General features: G+C 43.7%; 1 protein-coding gene across 3 annotated transcripts in view; it reads left to right on the forward strand.

Moving 5' to 3' along the window:
- Positions 1–26,564, forward strand: part of EGFLAM (EGF like, fibronectin type III and laminin G domains) — a 73,019-nt gene that overhangs the window by 3,483 nt on the left and 42,972 nt on the right. For 2 of the 3 annotated variants that reach the window (XM_069964763.1, XM_069964764.1), the window contains exons 2-4: positions 19,320–19,429; positions 23,653–23,736; positions 24,554–24,580. In XM_069964763.1, the coding sequence (XP_069820864.1) occupies positions 19,320–19,429; positions 23,653–23,736; positions 24,554–24,580 (221 nt within the window). Of the gene's footprint in view, positions 1–19,319; positions 19,430–23,652; positions 23,737–24,553; positions 24,581–26,468; positions 26,528–26,564 lie in introns of those variants that run through there. The other variant, XM_069964765.1, reaches the window with a different exon arrangement.

The raw sequence follows: 26,564 nt of genomic DNA on the forward strand, positions 1-26,564 counted from the left end.
GATGGACCCAGTGTCTGTCTATCTATCTATCTATCTATCTATCTACTGTATCTGCTGTATCTATCTATCTATCTTGCTATCTACCCATCCATCTGTCCCTTACCTGTAGCCTTTGGCCTGGTGACAGCTGTGGCTATAAGTAGATGATCCCCATTAGCCCTGATATTATGGGGGGTCTGGAATGTGCTGATGTTTATCTGTCTGCAGGAAGTCGTCTTACATCCTATATACACTATAGGATTCAGGAGAAGACGTATTATATTTGTGTGTTTTGTAGTAATTGCCTATTGTCACTTGCTTAGAGCTGCAGTAACACCATGATGGCGATGACCCCTGGGTACACAGCAGGGGGTGAGACTTCATTATTACCCCCAGGATGCCCCATCAGCTCATCTGCTTACACCTGTGAGCACCAGGGCTCAAATCCTGACAGCTGCTAAAATACTGCCATCCGCCCAACCCTGACACCTCCATACACTACAGGGCAGGGATAGGGAACCTTCGGCTTTCCGACTGTGGCAAAACTACAACTCCCATCATGCCTGGACAGCCAAAGCATTGGCTGTCCAGGCATGATGGGAATTGTAGTTTTGCCACAGCTGGAGAGACGAAGGTTTCCATCCCTGCTATAGGGGTTGCAGAGTGGTACCCAGGGGTAGGTGGGGGCCCAGTTACAGATTTTGCATTGGGGGCAAAGGGCTTCATGTTCCTTCTCTGCTCGCCTTGTGTCCATTACAATAAGCCCCTTTCAGTCGTGCTCCTTCCTCTAATATCTTCATTATTAGACCCTTCGCTTGAGCAGTCGTGAACTTTGACAGACAATTGAAAAGTCAATAGATTCCCAGCGTGTGGTTCTTCGCGAGCCCCGGAGTACACAGACGCACATTATGCCGCCACTTTGCAGCTGTCTCAATGCAAGTTACAGAAATAGTCCCGATATTGGGTCGTCTATCCAGACAGAGCATTATTCCCGGAGTGCTCTTTGTGTTGTCTGAATCCCTGGCATCCATCATTGACAGCGATTGTGCCATTGTTTATGTTAGCCCAGGCCGGCCATTACCTCTCTGTATACAGAAACCACCAAGTCCTGAGACAATGTAACAAAGCCGTTCATTATTAGTCAGAGGGTCAATAAGGCTTGGGTAATACGGAACTAACCCTAAACCTATATATATATATATATATATATATATATATATATATATATATATATATAATCATTACTCTTCACTAGAGATGAGCGAACCTCGAGCATGCTCAAGTCGATCCGAACACGAACTTTCGGCATTTGATTAGCGGTGGCTGCTGAACTTGGATAAAGCCCTAAGGCTATGTGGAAATCATGGATATAGTCATTGGCTGAATCCATGTTTTCCAGACAACCTTAGAGCTTTATCCAAGTTCAGCAGCCCCAGCTAATCAAAGACATGGCTGCTTTCTTTCAATAATAGCGCCTCTCCTGTCCTCAGGTTGTGTGCGGTATTGCATCTCATTTCCTTTGAAGTGAATGGAGCTGAATTGTAATACCACACACAACCTAAGGAGAGGGGTGGCGATGTTTTTGCAAGAAAGTAGCTGTTTTTCTAATGCTAGAAATTCCTTTTAGGATATATATACGCAAAAGAGAGGCATAGTTCCCCTTTCTTTATGCCAGAGGAGAGAGCTGCTGTTTGCTCTTTAATGGACTTGGCTAAATTTGTTTTAATAGCCGACATGTAATACTATATTCTCCCCGTAGAGGCAGCAGTGGTATGACCACATGGGCTGTCACACACCAAAATCAATTGGTCTCCAGGTTTTTTTAAGGGGTATTCCGAAAAAGAAAAAATTCTTTCCAATCAACTGGTGTCAGAAAGATAAACAAATTTGTAATTTATTTCTATTTAAAAACCTAAAGTTTTCCAGTACTTATTAGCTTCTTTATGTTCTGCAGGAAGTGGTGTATTCTTTCCAGTCTAACACAGTGCTCTCTGCTGCCACCTCTGTCCATAACAGGAACTGTCCAGAGAAGTATTCTGTGGGGATTTGCTTCCTGATATGGACAGAGGTGGCAGCAGAGAGCATTGTGTTAGACTGGAAAGAATACACCACTTCCTGCAGGACATAGAGCAGCTGATAAGTACTGGAAGACTTTAGATTTTTAAATAGAACTAAACTGAATTAAATAGAACTAAATTGTATTCTTTCCAGTCTGACACAGTGCTCTCTGCTGCCACCTCTTTCCTTGTCAGGAAGCAAATGCCCATAGAAAACGTCTCTGAACTGCACTGCGTCAGACTGGAAAGAATACAATTTAGTTCTATTTAATTCAAGAATACTCCACTTCCTACAGCAGCTAGTAAGTACTGGAGTCTGCCTTAGGGGCCTATTCCACAGAGCGATAATCGGCTGAATCGGCCCGATTTGGCCGATTATCGCTCGGTGGAATAAAGAAAACGATCAGCTGATGATCGTGTAATCGGCTGATCGTTTATTTAGGCCCAAACCTAAGATTATCGGTCACCCACCGTGCATCGCTGCGTGGAATAGCGGTGCGCGGCGGGCAACCGACGATTCAAGCAGCATACATTACCTAGCAGGGCTTCTCCTTCGCTCCTGACTGAGCTGTTAAACCGCTCAGCCAATCACAGGCCGGGACTGCTCAGCCAGTGATTGGCTGAGCGGTCTGACATCTCAGTCAGGCCGCTGGGGAGTTGATGCTGCGCCGCGGGACCCGGGGAGGAAGACGGAGGGGAGGAGAAGCCCTGCTAGGGAATGTATGCTGCAACGATGTCCCTGCAGTCCTCGCTAAACGATCATCGGGCCGTGGAATAGGCCCAGTAAACGAGCGCCGATCTAGCAGATCGGCACTCGTTTACATTATTGATCGGCCCGTGGAATAGGGCCCTTAGGGCCGGCCTCAAGACCCCCACTGGAAGGCATCTTCCTCTGAGTTGTGTTGACATCACGACTTGAGGAAAAATGCCTGTCCCAGCTGATGGATAGCCTGCTCAGCCAATGAGTGACTGGAGTGATGTCCTGTCCCAATGACTGACTGGCTGAACGTCCGGTGGTGACTTGTCAGCACCAGAGATCCCGGAGCCCAGTGGGGGTCCCGAGGCTGGTCCTGCCGCTCACAGCGGGCTTGGGGAGAGGTTAGTTATAACTCCTGTTCAAATTTCCCCCCTACCGGCTGCCAGATTAGAAAAATGGACGGACTTCTCTTTTAAATAGTAGCTCTACAAGTGATATGATAGCAATGCAATATCTCCAAATAATCATGCTGTGCAGTTAGGCCCTGGGTTCCTTCCGTGACCCCCCTGCCCCCCCCCCCCCCCGACCTCAGTACAAAGGTCGGCCTTGGCCATACAATTATATATAGAATTGCCGGCTTCTGGTATCTCACCTGGTATCTTCAGCTGAATTCCATCAGATTCAACTATAGGACTCCCCCGGTTATTTACATTGAGAATCTGACAACCACCTGTACGACCTGGGCCCTAAGGTAATTGCCCCTTGGCTCCATGAACCAATGCACACTCCACCGCCATCTCTGTGTTTTTTTTTTTTAGTTCTTTGGCTAAAAGTCAGAGCAAAACACTAGAGACTGATTATTTTGCAGAAAGAAACATGCAGAACACAACACACGATAGTTGTTCTTGGCCACTTCTGTATCTCCAAAGGCAAAAACAGAAATAAAAACACCATAATTTAGGCTCTTTGCTAAAGTGCGGATTGCTGCGCGTTCAGCTCTTCAGCGGCCACCGGGGTTTTTATTTTTGACCTTTAGAATGAATGATTGCCATTATATAGGAACTGAAAAGCTTTCAATAGCGCCGCTTTAAGATTATGTGTTTAAAAAATATATATATAAAAGGCAAAGAACAAAAAAAAATAAAAAATTTAAGAAAAATTTAGAATTTATGTTAAAAAAGAATTCCAGAGAACTATATAAAATACCTCAGTGTGATATAAAATATTAACCTGGCGAGATACAATGTATAAAATGGTGCGGTGTAAGCAATGTGATATCGGACAATGGAGGTCGTGGACACACAGAAACATTGTGAATTATTATAGTGTTTAGTAAAAGCATTTTTTCCAGAGATTTGGGCTCCGGCCGTGCCTCCTGATTTACAATAAGACTGCTACATGTCTTACCTTGGCTTTACTGTTATTGTGTAAGCTTCTTGCTAAATATAGGCAAGTGAGAAAAAAAGATGTGGATACATCTTTGTTCACATAGTATCTAAAAGGATAAAAAAAAAACAATAATAATAACAATAATGTAACAAAGAATTCACAGATATCGAATTTCCCCCAAAATAACTTTTAGCAGAAAGGAAGACAACTACAGGATCATACGAAGGAAAGGGCTACATCACAGAAGCAGCCCTGGTCTAAGCAGTGAACTGCTCATAATGAGATTACAATCAGGAGGCAGCACTGTGTACACAATGAACACAATGAGAGGGGATCCTAGATTTACCTTTCAAGCACAGCGTGCAGGCATATAGTTGCTCTCTCTTTATATCTCTCCTGCACACAGCAGTATGCAAAGGCAAAATCACATAAAAAACCCATACACATAAGCTATTTTTCAATAGAAGCATAAATTGATTCATGCTGTAAAAATAAAATTATATAAGTCACAACGATACACAAAGCATATAAGATTAGTTCAGAACATTACCTATGTGGAGTTGATGCCTCTCTTTCGTTTCCTGTACTGTGATTGACAGGATAGGAGCAGAGATTTGAATCTCCCTCCCTCATTTCCCAGTCACCATCAGAAGTCTGCTTGATTATTGACGAGCAGTGGAGCTAAAAGAGTGACACCTAGTGGCCATGTTATAACTTTGAAATACACACAGAAAACATTTTTAAATAAAGGAAAACAAGCGATTTTAAAGCGACTCTGTACCCACAATTTGAACCCCCCAAACCACTTGTACCTTCAGATAGCTGCTATTAATCCAAGATCTGTCCTGGGGTCCGTTCGGCAGGTGATGCAGTTATTGTCCTAAAAAACAACTTTTAAACTGGCAGCCCTGTGTCAAACGGCCGTGGCCTAGATTGTGTATGCATTAGGCTGGCACACCCTCTGTGTCCCTCTTCCCCGCCCTCCTCATCATTAGGAATGCTCCAGGCAGATTGTTTCCTATTCATCAGCTGTGTCAGCACGGCACATGGGCTGGATCGTTAGGGCACCTGTGCAGTGTTCAGACAGGAGAAAATGTTCTAGGGCATTCCTAATGATGAAGAAGGTGTGGAGGAGGGACAGAGAGGGTGTGCCAACCTAAGGCATACACAATCTAGGCCACAGCAGTTTGACTCAGGGCTGCAAGTTTAAAAGTTGTTTTTAAAGACAATAGCTGCATCACCTGCTGAATGGACCCCAAGACAGATCTTGGATTAAAAGCAGCTATCTTAAGGTGCAAGTGGTTTGGAGGGTCAGATTGTGGGTACAGAGTCGCTTTACGAAACTCTGTAATAGGTTTTATTAGGCAAAAAAAGCTTTCTTTCTGTACTCAAAAAGCTGTTTTGCAGCCCCCTCCCTTCTTATCTGTTCATTATCAGGCAAAGCCGTCTACACTACAGAGAAGCAAAGTGAAGAAGGGTTTGCCGAGTCCATTATAACCTATGGAGGGGGGAAGGGCTGAGGGGAATGAGTGAGCAGAAGGAGGAGAGAAACAGCCCTGTAGTTTGCAGACTGTCTGGGCAGAAAAAATACTGGATTTAGAGGTCAGAAAGGTTACTGTTAGTTTGGGATCTTGGTGAGAGAAGTTTTGCAGGGCTTCCTGTTCTCCTCTCTGTGCTCCCTCATCCCCCTTCACCCCTCCTCTCTCCATAGACCATAATGAACACAGAAATCCTGCTTCTTGTGAAAGGGGGGGGGAGAAGGCTGGAAAACAGCTCTTTGAGTACTGAAGGGAACTCTTTTGCTTAATAAAACCTATTACAGTTTCCTAAAATCGCTTTTACTATTGATACTTATTGATTTCTGAAAAGTGGCATTTAAATGACAGTTAAGTTTTAATGGGATACTTCAGACAAACTTAAAAAAACATGGAGGACAGGGGGTGGTGAGAACATAACAATCAAGGTATACTTACCTGTCCTGGTGCCACCACTCACAGTCACCCGCCGTTCCTATGTACCTCCCAATTCCTCAGTCCCTTATTGGCTGAGCGGGCATTTCTGAGTGGGGCCGAGCAGGTGGGATTAGGGGATACAGGAGACCAGATTTTTAATAAGAAAGTCCTTTTTTTTCATGAAACGAACACCATAATTTTCCTCACAAAATAGCTCTACATCTGTCCACAGGATGTGTGTGGTAGTACAGCTCTGCCCTATTCACCTCATTGGTAAGGGTTCAATTTCCCTGCAGCGCCTCCAGAGGGGAAACTGAGCATTACACAGTGCCCCTCCAAATATACATATTGTATGTGGTATAAAGTACAATGTTATGCCCCAGATTTGTCAAACTCATCATTAATATCGGCAACATGTCTTCATGGCTCAGGTATTGATCACACGTCCTCTTGGGAGGAAGAGCTTACAAACACTTCTCTCCCCATATAACTTTAGGAAATAGGTCATTGATTGCCCTCCCTGACAGTTCATCGAGTTGACCTTTTATGTTGTGGATAATAGGCTTAGAGTTCTTCTCTGTAAGTGGAAATCCCATCTATCTCCATTGTGCAAGCTATCCCTAGTTTTGAGCACACACTTTTCAGGCCTTAAAGTGGTGTGTCCCAAACATGGTGTAAGAAACACAATGGCTAGTCAATCCCTTAGGGTCGAGGTGGGCCACAAATCCAAGAAGGTGTTAGCTTTTTATCATCTCGACTATTTCTGGTCATGATGAGCAAATTGTGGTCCATGGAAAAACTCCATCAGTGGGAGTATAACAATTGGATGTTGTCCATGTACCTCTGGTGTGATAGGAACCATGTTAGAAGATGTTCCTCAGGATAAGAAAATGTTTTTGTTTGTGGTAAAATGCCCATCATACCACCACCATTGTATGCCTGGAGAAGGTGGATGCAGCCCGATGGCTGACAGGAAAACATGTATACAGCCTACGGTCTATGGCTGTATCCATGTTTTCCAGGCAATCCTAGGGCTGAATTCTCCTTCCTCAGGTATTGGGATTCAAATGTAGATCGTTCAGGTTCATGGAAACCCAAACTTTCGGCAAGTTCACTCACTTCTATTCATGAAGCTGGGAGCAGAGAGTCAACAGAGTGTAAAGATGCCTACACACCATCAATTGCTCTTGGCCAACAGCCATTTTTTCTGATCTCCCCATACACATGAATTTCTGGTATGGGTGAATGTTCATTTCTTTTCAATGGAGGGAAGAAAGGTATGGCAATGTCATGCATCTCTCAAAAAACAAAAGAATGGAGAACTTGAAATCCAGTATATCTGATTTTTCTCTTCCCTGACATCAGGGGTAGAGTCGGGAACCCCACCATACACTTTACACAGTTGGTTGTTCCATGGCCAACATTTGAATTTGCCTTGAATGAGTGTTTATTATCAGTTCTTTAGACACCTCCGTCCGAAACCTCACATCCTTTCCAAAGAACCAAGTGATTATATACAGCACCTCGCACTCTGGAGGACATCAGTTCTTTAACAGTCCATTAATTTTATAGTACAGTGAAACCTTGGATTACAAGTAATTTGTTCTCAGAGCATTTTGCAAGACAAGCTATATATTTTATAAAAATTGTAACTTGGTAAACGAGCAAGATTTGGTAATATGAGCCCCCCCTTCGACCATCCTGAAATTGTACTGGGTAGAAAACCCTCTCATTTTACCCACTGCTACCCGATTGACGGTGATCGGAGGCCTCTCCTTCAGTGACCATCTACATCAGGGACCCTATAGAACTATTGAGATCCTTCTGTGGAAGAGAGCAGCTCGGACTAATCTCCTCTTCCTGCTGCCGGAGGACTGACTATGAGACTGGTACGGCACCCTCCTACTCTGGGTTCAGGCAGCCTAGATCCTGCATGCACAGACGTAACCCAAGTGGTGAGCGCTTCAACTCATCTCGTCCGGACATCTCCCGCCATTTTGGCCTACACAGGGTGTTGGATGGTGTATGACTGCTTCCTTTTGACCCTTAAATCAACCCCTTCACTGATAGCTGCTCCAGGCAGCCGCCGGCACTAGTATCAGAAGGTACCAGCACCAGCAGGTTTGTAGCTACTCGGGGGGTTGTGTGTAGAGGAAGAGTTAATTTGCTTTGATATACAAGAAATTTAAATTAAAAGCAACGTATTGTGCTCACAATCCAAGGTTTTACTGTAGTACCTAATGTGGCCTGTGGGGGTGCTGTAGAATAAAGAAACACTGGATTTCCTTGAAGAATAGTGCTGATCATCAGGCTTGTGTGATGGCCAGCTAATAGAAGAAGTCTCAGGGAGTCAACAAACCCTTTAAATATATATATTTACGAGCCTTCCTCCTTATAACCTTGTATTTTTTTGCCACCATAAAAGTATTGTTATCCTACAATAAGAGTGATGTGACTGAGCGGGAACCTTTTTTCAGGTTCACATATTTTTACAATATTGCTCCAATAAAGGTGATGGATGATGAGGATAAACTGATCACATGTGTATCAACGACACTCGGGAGCTGAGGGTCAGACGGCGGAGCGACTGCCATGAGTGTGGCGAGTCCCCTCCGTGCCTGGAATACAATAGAGACCACAAAAGGGGGAGAGCAAATTTTTATTGTCTTATTTGTTTCCCTGTTTTACTTGAAGGTTTAATTTTTTCTTTATTCATTTCCTTCCCAAGTGGGCGGCTAAAAGTCTCGGCCTGGTAGAGGGGACAATTTACTCATCTCGGAGCTGTGATGTTAAACATCTGTTTTTTATTTGGATTTGGAGTCCAAAATCCCTGCGACATTGTCTATTAAAACAACAAATAATTCGATGCCAGGAGACTGCCACCTTTTTAAAGGGTTTGTCCAGGCATATAAAAGAGGAAATGGATTTTTTCCTCCTGAAACAGCGCCAGTCTTATTGATGGGTTGTGTCTGCTATTGCTGCTCATCCACTTAAATACTGCAATACCAGTCACAACCATTGACAGGAAGGGCACTATTTTAGCAAACAAAATATTTAGGAACTTTAATAGCTGTGCTTTAAAAAATATCTATTTGAAATCGATAGGTGTAAGAAAGTTATACGGATTTGCAAATTAAAATCTTCCGTCTTCCAGTACTTATAAGCTGCTGTATGTCCTGTAGGAGGTGGTGTATTCTTTCCAGTCTGACACAGTGCTCTTTGCTGCCACCTCTGTCCAGAGCAGGAGAGGTTTTCTATGGGGATTTGCTGCTGCTCTGGATAGTTCCTGACATGGACAGAGGTGGCAGCAGAGAGCACTGTGTCAGACTGGACAGGATACACTTCCTGCAGTACATACAGCAGCTGATAAGTACTGGAAGACTGGAGTTTATATTTTTTTTTAAATAGAAGCAATTTACAAACTTTTTGACACTAATTGATCAATTGATATATGTATCTTGAAATTTATTTGGACATCTGGTTCGAAACCAAGACCTATCTGCCACGGGTGTGTTTGTTCGTCTGAGAAGTTTCAGTAGAGATGTGTCCAGCCAGGGGACGTCCGCTGCGACCACCCACAAATAGCCAAATAAAACAGATTAAAAAGTCATAAATAACTATGTGAAGTAAAGCTGTGTTCACTGAGTTTGGAAAAAATCAGATCCAGGGAGATCCGCATATGAAATTTCATGTGGATTTTAAATTAACACATGTCGGATCGGCACTTCTCTAAAACAATGGATAAATTCCACATGGAGTCTACGTCAAAAAGTTAATCTTTTTTTCTGTGGGACATTCGGTACTGCTGGAACGCCAAGAGTATTGAGATCAATGGCATTGGGTTTGTGGGCCTGGCCCATACTTTGGAATAAATAGTGCATGTGTGGCGAAACTCTAATAGCTACACAAAAAATGTGCCTAGTATCATATGGACCCTCCAGAGTGGCAGAGGATTGTGGATGTGCACATTCCTAAAGCTTTAGCTCTTCGAACATGATAGGAATGGTAGTTTTGTAACCGGTAGGGTGCAATGACACGCCTGCTCTAGGGAGTTATACTATACGACTGCTTGATTGTTTGTACAGTTCACTGCAATATCTATGTATTGCAGTGAACTATCAAACTGTGATCTTCTATTACAGCCTTTCTAAGAGGTATTGTATTACAGCCTCAGCTGCTATGACAAACCATCATACCTTTGGGTCCACTGGTCCCTAAAAACAGGCAGCTTCTATCCATCAAGAATTTATGTCCTTAGCTTCATTGGCAGCCACTGACCATGGCTCCTTAAGCTCCATAATTAACCTTAAAGGAGAACTCTGGCAAACATTTTTATTAAAGTATTGTATTTCCCCCCAAAAGTTATACAAATCCCCAATATACACTTATTACAGGAAATGCACATAAAGTGTTTTTTTTTCCCTGCACTTACTACTGCATCAAGGCTTCACTTCCTGGATAACATGGTGATGTCACTTCCTGGATAACATGGTGATGTCACTTCCTGAATAAAATGGTGACGTTACTTCCTGGATAAAATGGTGATGTCACTTCCTGGAAAACATGGTGATGTCATGACCCGACTCCCAGAGTTGCTGGAGAGGAGGATGGCAGGGGGACACTGAGGGACACAGGACACTGGAGGGACACTGAGCATCCCTCTGCCATCATCCTCTACAGCAGCCACAGCCCGCACAGCTCTGGGAGTCGGGTCGTGACATCACCATGTTATCCAGGAAGTGACATCACCATGTTATCAAGGAAGTGACATCTCTATGTTATCCAGGAAGTGACATCACCATTTTATCAAGGAAGTGACATCACCATTTTATCCAGGAAGTGAAGCCTTGATGCAGTAGTAAGTGCAGGGGGAAAAAAGCACTTTATAAGCATTTTCCGTAATAATTGTATATTGGTGATTTGTAGGGAGGGTCCGAACACTCCGAGGTTCGGGTTCGTATGAATTCAGATTCCCGAGTTCGGTTCGGGTTCGTACGAACCCGAACTCTCGGTAAAGACTCCCGCTGTCTGCCCGCTCCGTGGAGCGGGTGGATACAGCGGGAGGACTGCCTGGAAAACTGGGATACAGCCTATGGCTATGGCTGTATCTAAGTTTTCGAGGCGGTCCTCCCACTGGATCCGCCCGCTGCACGGAGCGGGCAGACAGCGGGAATCATTACCGAGAGTTCGGGTTCGTACGAACCCAAACCGAACTCGGTTCGGGCCATCCCTAGTGATTTGTATAAATTTTGGGGGCGCAATACAATACTTAAATAAAAAAAATTTCTGGACTTCTCCTTTAACACTTGCTAGGATGTTATATCATAGTGCTTTAAGGGGTTAAACTAACAGATCACTTGGAGGCTCCTTGTGCCTATAGATTGGATATCTAAATGACCTCTTTCCAGGTCCAATAGAAACCATGGAGCAGAATAATTTTCTCCTCAGCCCCCTCTCCAGTTGCTGGCTGATAACAGAGAGAAACTGCATAACAAGTGTATCTACAATAAAGTGCAGCTTAATATAGAGACAGATGCCTCTTCCCTTGCTCTCACAGACTCCACAGTATAGTTATATTAGGCTTTCCGGAAACTATTGTGTAATGTGAACACGGCCCCATCTCTTTTCACTACAGAATCTTCTCATCTTCTGGGATAAGTTCAACATTTTCCTTCCTATTAAGAAATCTTATATCCGTGTCTGCAATATCCCCGGATACCCTGGATTATAATGGGAAATACACTGCTGTTGATGTTTCCCTTTGAAGGCTTTGACTTAAAGGTCAAATATATATATAGATATAAATACACTTATATAGATATATACATCTTATTGAGTCTACAGGCAGCGATCCAAAACACGGATGCGCCTACGCAGGATATTCCTTGTAATATATCACAACCTTCTTACCTTTACAAAATTGAAGTTTGTCTCCCATGCCGTGTCATTGTGTCTGCCCATAAATATACCTTAAAGGGGTAGTTCACAAAAAAAAATTCTTTCAAATAAACTGGTGCCAGAAAGTGACAGAGATTTGTCATTTCCTTCTATTAAAAAAAATCTCAAGTCTTCCAGTACTTATCAGCTGCTGTATGTTTTGCAGGAAGTGGTATTCTATGGGGATTTGCTATTCCTCTAGACAATTCCTGACATGGACAGAGGTGGCAGCAGAGAGCAGTGTGTCAGACTGGAAAGAATACACCACTTCCTGCAGGACATACAACAGGTGATAAGTACTGGAAGATTTCAGATTTTTATATTAGAAGTAAGCTGCAAATCTCCGGCACCTATCGATTTGAAAGAAAAATTTTGAAGAACTACCCCTTTAAAAGAGTACAAATCAACTGGTGTCAGAAAGTTATATAGATTTGTAAATTACTTCTATTCAAAAATTCCCGTCTTCCAGTACTTATCAGCTGCTGTATGTCCTACAGGAAGTGGTGTATTCTTTCCAGTCTGACACAGTGCTCTCTGCTGCCACCTCTGTCCATGTCAGGAACTGTCCAGAGCAGAATATTTACTACTACTGTGGAAAGTTTCTGGCCCCCTTATAGTCATACCCTTGCCTTCCATCTCCAAACATGCTGTACACTAAATAAGCCCTATTCTTTTTGGTATTGTTTTTGCTGATTTGACAGATTAACTTTATAAAGGAAAGTGTCTCCTATCAGCATTGTTTTTCCCTCATTACCCTGTAAGAATATTCCGTAGAATTTGCAGAATTCGCAAAATTCCTGTTTATGAATAATTCAATTAAAGAGCGTCTATGTGCAGATCATTATTGGAGGATTGTGGGACGGGATGTAGTCTCTGGTAGAAAGGATTAGATATTTTTTTTAACCGCTAATGTATCAATCACACTTACCACAACGATGTTCAGCTCGGTCACGTTGTAAGAAGAAATGTTCCCTTATTACTGGATATACATATTTAATAATATAATCTGATTCTTCTATGCTGCAGTATTATTTAGGCTTTGCTTACACTTTATTAGAAAACTAAATTCAGTATATAACCTGTGATTGCTTCTGAAGTGTAACAATATGGAGGGGAGTAAAGTGTAATTTCTACTCACCATAAATTCTCTGTCCTGTAGTCTAAAGCAGCAGCACAAACTACCATTATGTGCTGTTGCTGCTGCTTAGGACGTAAGGGAAAGAGAATTTACGGTGAGTAGAAATTCCACTTTCCCTTACGTCCTAAGCAGCTGCACATAATGGAAGGTTGTGCTGCTGCTTCAGACTACAGGAAAGAGAATTTACGGTGAGTAGAAATTCCATTTTCCCTTACGTCCAAAGCAGCAGCACATAATGCAGTTTGTGCTGCTGCTTAGGAAATAAGGGAATTATAGTTGTTGCTGGGGGTGGAAACTTAAACGGGCCTAGCAATAAAGGGGGTCTGCACTTGGATTTGCAGAATACATTTGCAAGCATCAATTTCAGCTCTTTACCTTATTCAGGACAGAGACACTGTTGAAAACTATGATGGAACAGGGAGCCGTTGGCTCTCTGCTCCATCACTTTTTCTAGAGAATGGCAGGCTGCTTTAGGCTTACAAGGGATCGGGATAGTTGGGGGCTTCATTGTCCCATTACAGGTAGCATGATAATATATCATTGTATGTAGCTGTCAGAGGACACAGCTGCTTGATGTGGGAATGGGGAGAAGATAGTTTTATTCTTTGTAATATTTGTCGATCTAAACAGAGTCTGGGGGCACAAAAAGCTGGTAAAGATATTTTAGGACAAAAAGAGCCTAAATATAACAAAGGGGTCCTAAACAGAACGTCAGAGCTGAAACACACCATGAGGGCACAAATAGGGCCTAAACAGAATTTGGAGACATAAAGGGGGCCTAAACGAATTGTAGAGACACAAAGGGAGTATAAATGGAAAGAAGTGGCCCAAAAGGAGACAGAACAAAGTAGGTGGGGCACAAAGGGAGTATAAACAGAAAGTGGGCCTAAACAATGCGTGGGGGCACAAAGGCAGTATAAACAGAAAGAGGGCCTAAGCAAGGTGTGGAGGAACTAAGGGAGCATAAACAGAAAGAGGGCCACCAATGGATGACTAAACAAGGTGTATGGGGCGCAAAGGGAGTATAAATGCTACTTGTCACAGTGGCCAGGAGTGGTAACCCCCACTTCCGGACACACGGCAACTAGACCTTGGTTTGGACTAAGGTGAGGTGCAGGGTGTAGGTGCAAGTGTGGTGGTAGAGATGACAGTGTCCCACTTTAAGCAACTTTCAAACTTTACTTACAAAAGGTAAAATAGTCACAAACAGTGCTCAGGCAAAAATCAATAATAATAGACCAACAGGCAGATAGGTGAGTTGATAGAAGAAACTGTAACAGGTTATAGGGACAGGATAGGAGGGCCCCTTGCCTAATGTACTATCTACTCTGCCGTGATGTGGTGAAGTGTCTTTCGTGTTTGAAGAATTCTCATACTCATGTATGAGTCCCAGTTATCTCACCTACCCGCCCTCTGCCCCACAGAGTCTCAGGTCTCTGCCCTGGGTGGAGCTGGCTTGTAGAACCCTTCCTACAAAGCTGAGCGCTTGTCAGTAGAGAGTGGCTTACTGACACTGTGCTCTACTGCAGATCCAGTCTTGAGTATCTGTCCCTTTTCGAAGGTGGTCGACTGTCCTGTTTTAGCTGTCTGATCCACGGCGTATGTAAGGCATGAAACTCCCTTGTCTGAGGCACTAGAGAGGTACACTTTTACCAAGGTGTAAGAGAAGAAAAAGGAAAATATGTAGTGGGACACTACATAAACAGAAAGGGGGGGCTAAACAGGGTCTGGGGGAACTAAGGAAGTATAAACAGAGTACAGAAAACAAAGTGGGTGTAATGTGTCTTCTGGGCTGCAAGAGACCTAGTTGCACTTGTTGCATGTACTGCTGCAATGCCTAGTCAGTTGCCTAAGGACCTGCAGGTCCAGCAGAAGACAACCCCATTTGGAGGAGACATTGGAGCGATCATTTCTCACTAGGGTCTATTTTTCTATATCTTATGGGATGATCAGTAATAACCTATCAGATCTGACTGATCACTGTACTGTACATACAATGATAGCAACAAAGATTACAATGTAACATCAGTGGATGTGGAAAGTCTTGAAGCTACATATATGAAGTCTGGTTCCCTGACCTGCATCCCATCTGACTCATCAAAGCATTGCCTGAGCGTCAGCAGAGAATAGCAGGATTTCATTACAAGCCACCTGTGGCTGGAGCGTATTATATGGCTAAACTCACATCTCACTGACTAGTCATTCTTCAATGTTTTACAAAAGTTTCGGCACCCCTTATGTGAGCAGAAAGTAATGGTGCACATATTTCCTGTAACTGGTTGTATTCTTACCTCGAAAAGTTATTTATTCTCAGGATAAAATACCACCGAGGAGATATTTAAAAAAAAAAAAGGAAAATGTATTTATTTTTTCCCCACACCATTGGGCATTGTTTATCTGAAGGCTGGCGGTTGCCTTGGTACTGTATTTCCGCAGTGGCTTTTTATTCTCAGTATAGCAAGCTAAGGCTAGGTTCACACTGCGTTTTCAGCATCCGTTTAACGGATCCGTTTTTTTTAACAGTCAAAAAAGTAGTGTCAACAGTACTTTATTGTGCGTAAAAAAAAAAAACACATCCGTTTGGATCCGTTTTTTTTTTTTTATAATGGAAGTCAATGGAAAAATGGATCAAAAACGGATGCTCACAAATGCATCCGTTTTTTGCTATCCGTTTTTTTGCAAAAAACGGATCCGTTAAACGGATGCTGAAAACGCAGTGTGAACCTAGCCTAACCAGTAGGGATCTGACTTCTGGGCCCCCCACTGATTATGAGACCGGGGGTGGGAAAAAAAATTCCCCTTAAAATTGGTACTCCGAAGGAAAGAAAAATTAAAATCAACTGGTGTCAGAAAGTTATAAAGATTTTTAGATTACTTCTATTTAAAAATCCCCAGTCTTTCAGTACTTATCAGCTGTTGTATGTTCTGCTGTGATCTTTCCAATCTCATACAGTTTACTGCCACCTCTGTCCATGTCAATACCTGTCCAGAGTAGAGGTTTTCTATGGGGATTTGCTATCCTGTCATGGGCAGAGGTGGCAGCAGAACGCACTGTGTCAGACTGTAAAGAATACACTACTTCCTGCAGGACATACAGCAGATGATAAGTACTGGAAGACTGGAGATTTTTACATAGAAGTACATTAGAAATCTATATAACCTCTTTAAAAACATTTTTATTTCTCCAGAGTACCTCCAGATTTATTTATTTTTTTTTTAAATAGAAGTAAATTACAAATCTATAAACCTTTTTTGGCACCAGTTGATTTAAAAATATTTTTTTATGCCGGAGTTCCCCTTTAATGAATGGGGGGGGGGGGGCGGGGGGGCATGTGTGTATACTATTCACTGTGTGGAGCTCAGGGAGAAACATAATAATAACAACTTATAATATCACATTATCAGCTCCTTACTGTTCATCTACCATAGAGGTGAACTACCGTGCGGTATACAGCTTCACAAAGCCATTCAGGTAGATCAATATTCTCCAACCTGTAGCTCTCCAGCTGTCGCAAAACTACAACTCCCATCACTCCCATCTCATCAGGATAGACGCTTGCTGTCAGTGAATAAGAACACTCTTACATTCAGTAATCCTGTATAGTCTCAGATGAGAAATGGATACGATTGTATCTGCCGTGACTCCAGACTGATACATTGTGGCAATCTGCCGGATAGATTAGCGCGGCCGTTGCTGATGTGTTTAGCTCACAGAGCATGACGTCAGTGAGGTGCCCCATACATACATGATATTATACCCACTCTAGGACGGGTGATGTGACAGCTTACAGGTCACCTCTGGTTACTATGCACATGTAGACCCTCCTGGGGATTGTTGCCCACCACTTCACCCCGTCCCAGAGAACAGACTCTGGTAATTCGGTGCTAAGTGATATAAAAGCTGCTGTGACAGTCACCTGGGGCTGCCGTGATGACTGATTTACATGTAGTGTTTGTTTCTTGTATAGTCCAACCTGTAGTGACGGCCGAGTCTAAAGTGATATAGGATGTCAGCTTGCTGGATGTGAGCGGAAAGCTTCTATATCCTAGTCGACAGATGTGACGTTTGTTACATTTAACATTTTAAGCTCAGATTATTCGGGTCTTAGATGAGTCTTATGCCTTCTACATCCTATCATATCCCCCTACGGTGTGTCCCCCTCCACCCACCACAGAGCCCCTGTTACTTCATGTCCCCCTCCACCCACCACAGAGCCCCTTTTACTATATGCCCCCTCTACCCACCACAGAGCCCCTGTTACTTTATGTCCCCTCCACCCACCACAGAGCCCCTGTTACTTTATATCCCCTCCACCCACCACAGAGCCCCTGTTACTTCATGTCCCCCTCCACCCACCACAGAGCCCCTGTTACGTTATACCCTTTCCCACCCACCACAGAGCCCCGGTTACTTTATATCCCCTCCACCCACCACAGAGCCCCTGTTACTATATGTCCCCTCCACCCACCACAGAGCCCCTGTTACTTTATATCCCCCTCCACCCACCACAGAGCCCCTGTTACGTTATACCCTTTCCCACCCACCACAGAGCCCCGGTTACTTTATATCCCCTCCACCCACCACAGAGCCCCTGTTACTTCATGTCCCCCTCCACCCACCACAGAGCCCCTGTTACGTTATACCCTTTCCCACCCACCACAGAGCCCCGGTTACTTTATATCCCCTCCACCCACCACAGAGCCCCTGTTACGTTATACCCTTTCCCACCCACCACAGAGCCCCGGTTACTTTATATCCCCTCCACCCACCACAGAGCCCCTGTTACTTTATATCCCCTCCACCCACCACAGAGCCCCTGTTACTATATGTCCCCTCCACCCACCACAGAGCCCCTGTTACTTTATATCCCCTCCACCCACCACAGACCCCCTGTTACTATATATCCCCTCCACCCACCACAGACCCCCTGTTACTATATATCCCCTCCACCCACCACAGAGCCCATGTTACTTTATATCCCCTCCACCCACCACAGAGCCCCTGTTACTTTATATCCCCTCCACCCACCACAGAGCCCCTGTTACGTTATACCCTTTCCCACCCACCACAGAGCCCCTGTTACTTTATATCCCCTCCACCCACCACAGAGCCTGTTACTTTATATCCCCTCCACCCACCACAGAGCCCATGTTACTTTATATCCCCTCCACCCACCACAGAGCCCCTGTTACTTTATATCCCCTCCACCCACCACAGAGCCCCTGTTACTTTATATCTTCTCCACCCACCACAGAGCCCCTGTTACTATATGCCCCCTCCACCCACCACAGAGCCCATGTTACTTTATATCCCCTCCACCCACCACAGAGCCCCTGTTACTTTATATCCCCTCCACCCACCACAGAGCCCCTGTTACTATATGTCCCCTCCACCCACCACAGAGCCCCTGTTACTTTATACCCCCCTCCACCCACCACAGACCCCCTGTTACTATATATCCCCTCCACCTACCACAGAGCCCCTGTTACGTTATTCCCTTTCCCACCCACCACAGAGCCCCTGTTACTTTATATCCCCTCCACCCACCACAGAGCCCATGTTACTATATATCCCCTCCACCTACCACAGACCCCCTGTTACTTTATATCCCCTCCACCCACCACAGAGCCCCTGTTACTTAATTTCCCCCTCCACCCACCACAGAGCCCCTGTTACTTTATATCCCCTCCACCCACCACAGAGCCTGTTACTATATATCCCCTGCACCCACCACAGAGCCCCTGTTACTTTATTTCCCCCTCCACCCACCACAGAGCCCCTGTTACTTTATATCCCCTCCACCCACCACAGAGCCCGTTACTTTATATCCCCTCCACCCACCACAGAGCCCCTGTTACTATATATCCCCTCCACCCACCACAGAGCCCCTGTTACTTTCATCCCCATAGAAAACCTCTCCTGCTCTTGAAAGTTCCTGACATGGACAGAGGGGGAAGCAGGGAGCACTGTGTCATACCAAGGAACAAGAGTGTTCCTGGAAGAAAGCAGCTATGGTTTTCTAATCCTGGATAACATCTTTAAAAAAAGGAAGAACTCGTGAAACTTTGTATTAGTTCATGGCCTGGATTCATATGTAATCTCTTATGTAGATATAGGGAACCCTTCGCATATTATTGGCTTATAATTTTATGTATTTCTTACTTTACAGAGCGGCTGGGGCCTCCCCTGGACATCAGTCTAGAAGCTATTAACTGCACGGCCTTCAGTGTTCAATGGAGAATGCCCCGGCAACATGCAAGCACCATCAACGGCTACACAGTAAGTCAAAGGATGGTTGAAGATAAAACCTAAACCTCAACCAAAATGCTAAGACAAAAAGTTGAAAAAACATCCAAAAAAAAAAAAAAATCCCTTCCCTAAAGACAATCCTCTATCTGGTCATGTAATTTCTCCTGCAGCGGCCACTACTGGACAAATGTAGTATTACATGGTAGGCATTCAAATGAATAGTCATTGGTGTTTTGCATGGTTGGGTCAAGGGGTAAGAAGTTAAAGCGAATATACCACTTCGTTTACTCTCTTTTTTTTTTTCTTTTATACTATCACATTGGCGTGGTTCATTTTTGAAAATGCTGCCTGGTTCCAGTGGGCTGAAAAGCACATAAAAATAGACTGCGCTGCCACGATTGCAGCGAAGTGGTACATTCCCTTTAAAGCTGAACATTTTTTAATAGGTTTCCCACCTACCACTTGCCGGTTATAACAATAGTGTTTTCTTACTGTGGTAGAGAGGCTTGGGTACATCTTCCATCTCTATAGGGGTACGGTATTTCAGGGAAAAAGTTAATTCTATTTAAAAAACACTGAAGCCTTCAAGTACTTATTAGGCAGATGTGACAAATCTGCTAGTACAGCCTGCACCGCAAATAAAATTGATTTTGCAATGTGTTATAAGGTAAAATGAAGGGTGCCGATAAAATCTACAACTAGTCCTGCAGAAAACAACTCTGTCGTTTGAAATTTAAAGGGGTAGTGTGGATCAACAGGTTTTAGATAGTTATATACATTTGTAAATTACTGCTATTTAAACATCTCAAGTCTTCCAGTACTTATCAGCTGCTGTATGTCCTGCAGGAAGTGGTGTATTCTTTCCAGTCTCAGACAGTGCTCTCTGCTGCCACCTCTGTCCATGTCAGGAACTGTCCAGAGAAGAAGAGGTTTTCTATTGGGATTTGCTACTGCTCTGGTCAGTTCCCGACATGGACAGAGGTTGCACTGTGTCAGGGTATGTGCACACTGTGTAAATAGGATGAAAAGTCCGTCGCGTAATCCGATGTCCACGAGCGGGTGCGTCTCCGCCCGTGCCATAGACTTCATTCTATGCACGGGCCGATTCCTTCCTCCACCCAAAGAATGAACTCAATCATTCTTTGGGCGGAGGAAGGAATCTGCCTGTGCATAAAATGGAATCTATGGCACGGGCGGAGACGCGCCCGCCCGCCGGTGTCCATGAGCGGGTGCGAGCGTCGGATTACACGAAGGACTTTCCTCCGTCCTATTTACTCAGTGTGCACATACCCTCAGACTGGAAAAAATACACCACTTCCTGCAGGACATACAGCAGCTAATAAGTACTGAAAGACTTGGAAATTTTAAAAAGAAGTGATTTACAGATCTGTATAACTTTATGGAACCAGTTGAATTAAAAACCCCTTTAAATCTTGGGATGACCCTTTTATTGGACACCAGGTAAGTATAGAAAGTGACCTAGTTCCAGCTCCATCCATCAGCTTTATAAGTAGAGTAGTAGAGTAATAGAGTCGCGTGTTTTATAGCTTCCACGACTTGCCGGATACATTTTCTCATCCACTTAGTTTCTCAGGGGCGACATCTTTAAAAACCTATCTGCATAAACTACAGACGCTCCATTAAATTTACCACGAAACCAAACAATGAGAGACAAGGTTAATAAATTATCAGGAGAAGCCGCAGTAAAAATTAATTGTACACGGCCCCCGGGTATTGGGATCGTCTACAGGCGAGAGAACAATTACATCTATCGATGAAAAATTAAATCGTAAATTACAGGTGCTTGAAGTTAAATGTGGAAGGAAAGAAAATTCTTAAAGGGTTTGACGGAAAGGAGAAGGATTTTACCTGCAAGAATCATTAGCCGGAGCTACGCTTTGCGGATCGAAGCTGAGAGATGGGCTAGGTAGAGCGCTGCCATTTATTGCAGCAGAAAATGAGTTTATCCTCTGGAGATAACATGGAGAGGAGATGGGGTCCCCCCGGACCGGCCGCTGCACTTTGATGACAATTTTCACCTAATTAGTAACAATGGGGCAGACAGACGAATCAATAAGAGGATGTAGCCGGAATGAGCTCGCCGAGAGATGAAAGAGGAAAGATCACTGTGTATGTACAAGAGGGACTCCGCACGTTCCCCCTCTGATCATTAGGTATACAATGTGGAGACGCTATGTGAAAGCATTGGGATGTGCGAGACGCACCAGATACGTGGTGACAACCCCCTCTATAGGACCCATAGAGTATATCGAAGCTGCACAAGATAGGGGAAACATGACTACTTTCTCTGAAAAACAGCGTCACACCTGACCGAAGCTTGTGACTGGTACTGCAGCCAGGCACAACTTGGGAAAGGGGACTTTGGAAGATATTGAGAATACATTTCTAATATTGGATAAACCCTTTTAACTCAGCACCCTACCCCTCCGCTTTGTTATGTACTTGGTATAGTACCCTACTATTACGTATGTGTTATGGAACCCTTGCTGTTACATATGTGTTATGCCGCTGCCACTTGGTGGGGTGCACCCTAATGTTACTTGTACATTATGGTTTCCCCTGGTGTTACGTACATGTTATGGCACTCCTTGATGCTACATACTTGTTATGGTGGCCTTAGCTGTTACCTACTTGTTATTAATCTATTCCTAATAATTATATAACAGAAGGAGACACTATAACAAGTAGGGGGATGCTGTGCCACTACATAACAAATAGGTAATGCCAGGGGATGCTGTAACAGGTAGGTAACACCAGGGGATGCTATAACCAGTAGGTAACACCAGGGGATGCTGTAACAAGTAGGTAACACCAGGGGATGCTATAACCAGTAGGTAACACCAGGGGATGCTATAACCAGTAGGTAACACCAGGGGATACTATAACCAGTAGGTAACACCAGGGGATGCTGTAACAGGTAGGTAACACCAGGGGATGCTATAACCAGTAGGTAACACCAGGGGATGCTATAACCAGTAGGTAACACCAGGGGGTGTTATAACCAGTAGGTAACACCAGGGGATGCTATAACCAGTAGGTAACACCAGGGGATGCTATAACCAGTAGGTAACACCAGGGGGTGTTATAACAAGTAGGTATACATTTATTGCATGTAGATGCTTAGTTCGTTTTCATATAGTTCAAAGGAATGAAAAAATGTGGCAGATGAAAACGTATGCTTAAACAGGTGAGTTTATTTACAGTGTGAAATATTTACACAGTATCTCACACTGTAAATAAACTCACCTGTTTAAGCATAAGTTTTCATCTACCACATTTTTTCATTAATGTGTTATAACAAGTAGGTAACTCCTGGGGGTGCTATAACAAGTAGGTAACACCAAGGAATGCTATAATCAGTTGGTAACACCAGGGGGTGCTATAACCAGTTAGTAACGCCAGGGGGTGCTATAGCAAGAAGCTAACATCAGGTAGTATTATAACCTGTGGGTAACACCAGGTAGTGCTATAACAAGTTGGTAACACCAGGGGATGTTATAACCAGTAGGTAATACCAGGAACACTATAACCTGTAGGTAAAATCAGGGGGTGCTATAACAAGTAGCTAACACTAGGTGTGCTATAACAAATAGGTAACACCGTATTAGTGTGTTGGGCTCTATAGGGGCAAGCATTTTTTATAGCAAGTGATCTGTTGGTTATAATAGAACCAGTAAAGTTGATCAGAGCTGTTGCTGACTCTTTATTGCTTTAGACCATTTATTCTGCCGTTCCCTCCAATAATGAGATGACTCTGCCCACCCTATCTTATTCTACATGGTAAAGCTGACAAGTGATCTGCAGAGAGAAGAAAAGGTCTGTGTAAAAACTGGATTTTTTTTTTCCAATATGGATTATGGATAGCTGCCTAAAAAACAGTCAGGGAGACCTTTAGGACCTTCTCACGCCTCAGGACTGGAGGATACTCCGACCTCTGCGCCCCCTACAGTTATTAGGATGCATTGACAGGCGCCAGGTTCTAACCCTTAAACCTTTTTATCGATTATTCTATATTTTAATCTTTCCTTAATCACCATTGCAGTGATATTTCGTCCCCAGGCTGTTTTCTTTCTATTAAATATTTGATTTGCTGCATATTATGTTTTTAGTGCTGTTATTGTGACTCCGCTGACGCCTTCATCATTATACTGTAATTTCAGGAGTTTAATAATGTTATTTGGTGCAGCCGCTGCCCTCGGTGTAATCCTCCTCCTCCTCTTCCTCTCTCGCAGGTTTTCTACACTGAAGTAATTAACGGAAAACATGTGAAACAGCAGACTCAGGACGTTCCTCTGAAGCTGGATATGTTGAACATGGTGCGTTACATAATCACGGGAATTAAATTTATAACATTATAATTTATCGTTTATTAAAGATTCCTGGTTATTAAAGCTGCAGGGCTCCCAACTAACTCCACAATGAATTTCTAATTGTGCGGCACTTGAGGGGATTGGGATAGGCCGTCAATATCTGACTGGTCCGACTTCATATTTCTCATTCACAGAGGTGGCAGCGAGCATATTCCTTAAAGGGGTACTCCAAAAACTGTTTTCAAATCAACTGGTTTCAGAAAGTTACACAGATATGTAAATTACTTCTTTTAAAAAATCTCTAGTCTTCCAGTAATTATCAGCTTCTGCATGCCCTGCAGGAAGTGGTGTATTCTTTCCAGTCTGACACAGTGCTCTCTGCTGCCACCTCTGTTCAGAGCAGGAGAGGCTTTCTATGGGGGTCTGCTACTGCTCTGCACAGTTCCTCAACAGGTCGGAGAACACAGTTAACTTTTTCTTTTGAAAATCGGATTAATGATTTTCCAAAAATTGCAATCGGTTTACAAACTCTAGGGGAATTAATCAAATTAATTTGATTAATCGCCCAGCCCTAACTATAGCTATGTATACATACCAGCCAGACCATGGCTTTTAGAGCAGATCGGTGTTTGGTAACCTAGACGACAAGCTGTCAACAATCTGGTGCTGCAGCTGGCCCAAACAACTGTAGCTTTTGCCATCTTATATCTTGTTACTTTACTTGATGTATATTGTAATGTTAGCTATATATATATATATATATATATATATATATATATATATATAATTATTATTTTTTTTACAATACGTATTTCTATTTTAGGGGCAGCTGGAGGCAAAGGAGATGTTTGTAAGTAGTATTTACATTTGGCAGAGTGTATGAAGGATTGGCTGTATGGTTGTATAGGTGTGGTAGCCCCTAGAGCAGTAGTAGGGAAGCTGCCGCCCTCTTTCGCCAATTTGGCTGTCCAGGCATGATGGGAATTGTAGTTTTGTAACAGCTGGGGCACCTCAGCTTCCCCACCCCAGGTGAATTTTCTGCAACAGTTAAAGGATTTCAACGATCCTCTCCTATTGTTCCCAGAGAGGTAAGCCACCACCAGTGCTGTCTGTCAGCCACTTACTTCTTATATTAAGAACACATGAACACTTAGTTGAACATACACGTCTATGGAGATATCGGGAGAGATAGCTCCCACCATGATGAAAGGTGTAGAAAGGGAATCAGAAACACTTAGGCAATGATTTAGGATAAGATTTCTCAAACGTTAGTGGACCAGTTGCCATAGAAACCAGTCATATTCCATCTCTCATTGTTAAAAGGCCTTTTGAAAGTGAAAGCGGAAATTGGTTGCTATGGGCAACTGCTCCACCGATCCCCTGCACAAGGCTTGATAAATCTGCCCCTTAGTCCGTGACTTGTTGGTTGGTTGTTCACTGGCATCCAGGACCCAGGCCACCACATCCCCAACCCTTTAAGCTATAGTCCTACCAGGCCTCAATAAAGGGGGCAATTTTAACTCTTGCTGTGGGACCCCCCTCTCATCATTGCCCACCACTGTTGTGCAGAATAAAAGGATGCTATAACAGATGGCTGGCAGCGGAGTCGCCTTTCTCCTGTAATTACAGCAGCCGTATCACTGAGTCATCGCGTTTCACACATGGCGGCTGATCCTGCATCAATGTAAAATGTTCTGATGATTTTCGCAGCGTCATTACCATCTGTCAGTCATGATTCCAACTCACTCCCCGCTTAGGGACCTGTGTCATATACAAAATATACCATAAATTCCCACTTCTGAGACCTTAAAGGGGTACTCCAGCGGGGGGGGGGGGGCTATTTTGGGATCTGGCCGGGGAGGAGGTGGCTGAGAGAAAAGACGTCCACTCACCTCCCCGAATCCAGCGGCGGGTCCCATATGGTGGAGCTCCGGTCCCCGGTTCCCGGCCGCTTCCTGGTGTCTGACGCGGGCTCGAGACGTGATGTCACAAGTCTGGTGTCTGACGCGGGCTCGAGACGTGATGTCACAAGTCTGCTCAGCCAGTCAGTGACAGGGGCGGGATCTGAGCGGACTTGAAACGGATCCCGCCTTTGTCACTGACTGGCTGAGTCAGGGCAGTTTCTAGGTCATTTTAGCTACAGGGCGAATGTGAAAAAAGCGCCCCCCCCCCCCCCCCCCCAAAAAAAAAAAAAATAAAGGTTCGGATACATATAAATTTTTTTAAACTTCTCTATTTCCAAATAATACAATTTAGCAAATAATACTCTAAAAAGGCAAATAATGTGCCAATAAGATAAATTATAAATAAAATAAATACTGACACACAGGCTCCAAACATGAAGGGAGTTGTAGTTCGCAATCTATGGGGTTGGGTGTTACATAGTTCTGGAAAATTAATTTACATGATTAAAAAATTTAACACCCAACCCCATAGATTAGGAACTACAACTCATAGCATGCCCTGACAGCTATATACCTTCAGTAACTGCTGGGAGTTATAGTTCTCCCTACAAAATACATCTATTTTTATTTTGTTGGGAGAACTACCACTCCCAGCAGTTCCTGAAGGTTTATAAATGACAGTGTCAGGGCATGCTGGGAGGTGAAGTTCACAATTTTTCATTATAATCTAATTTTTTTAATTCTAGGGGCCCAGCTTCCACACTTAAAGCTTATGTTACAGTTTTTTTCATTTATACTTATTTTTACTACCTGCTGCTGCTGCAGTGTCCCAGAACATGCAGACTACTACTCCTATTATGGCCATTTCTCTTGCTGTGCCAATGCCTGTTCTGGTAAGTGTTTGCACTGCAACTGCTGCTGGTTTTCCCC

The sequence above is a fragment of the Dendropsophus ebraccatus genome, chromosome 3 (assembly GCF_027789765.1).
Source record: "Dendropsophus ebraccatus isolate aDenEbr1 chromosome 3, aDenEbr1.pat, whole genome shotgun sequence".
In the NCBI taxonomy this organism is placed as follows: domain Eukaryota; kingdom Metazoa; phylum Chordata; class Amphibia; order Anura; family Hylidae; genus Dendropsophus; species Dendropsophus ebraccatus.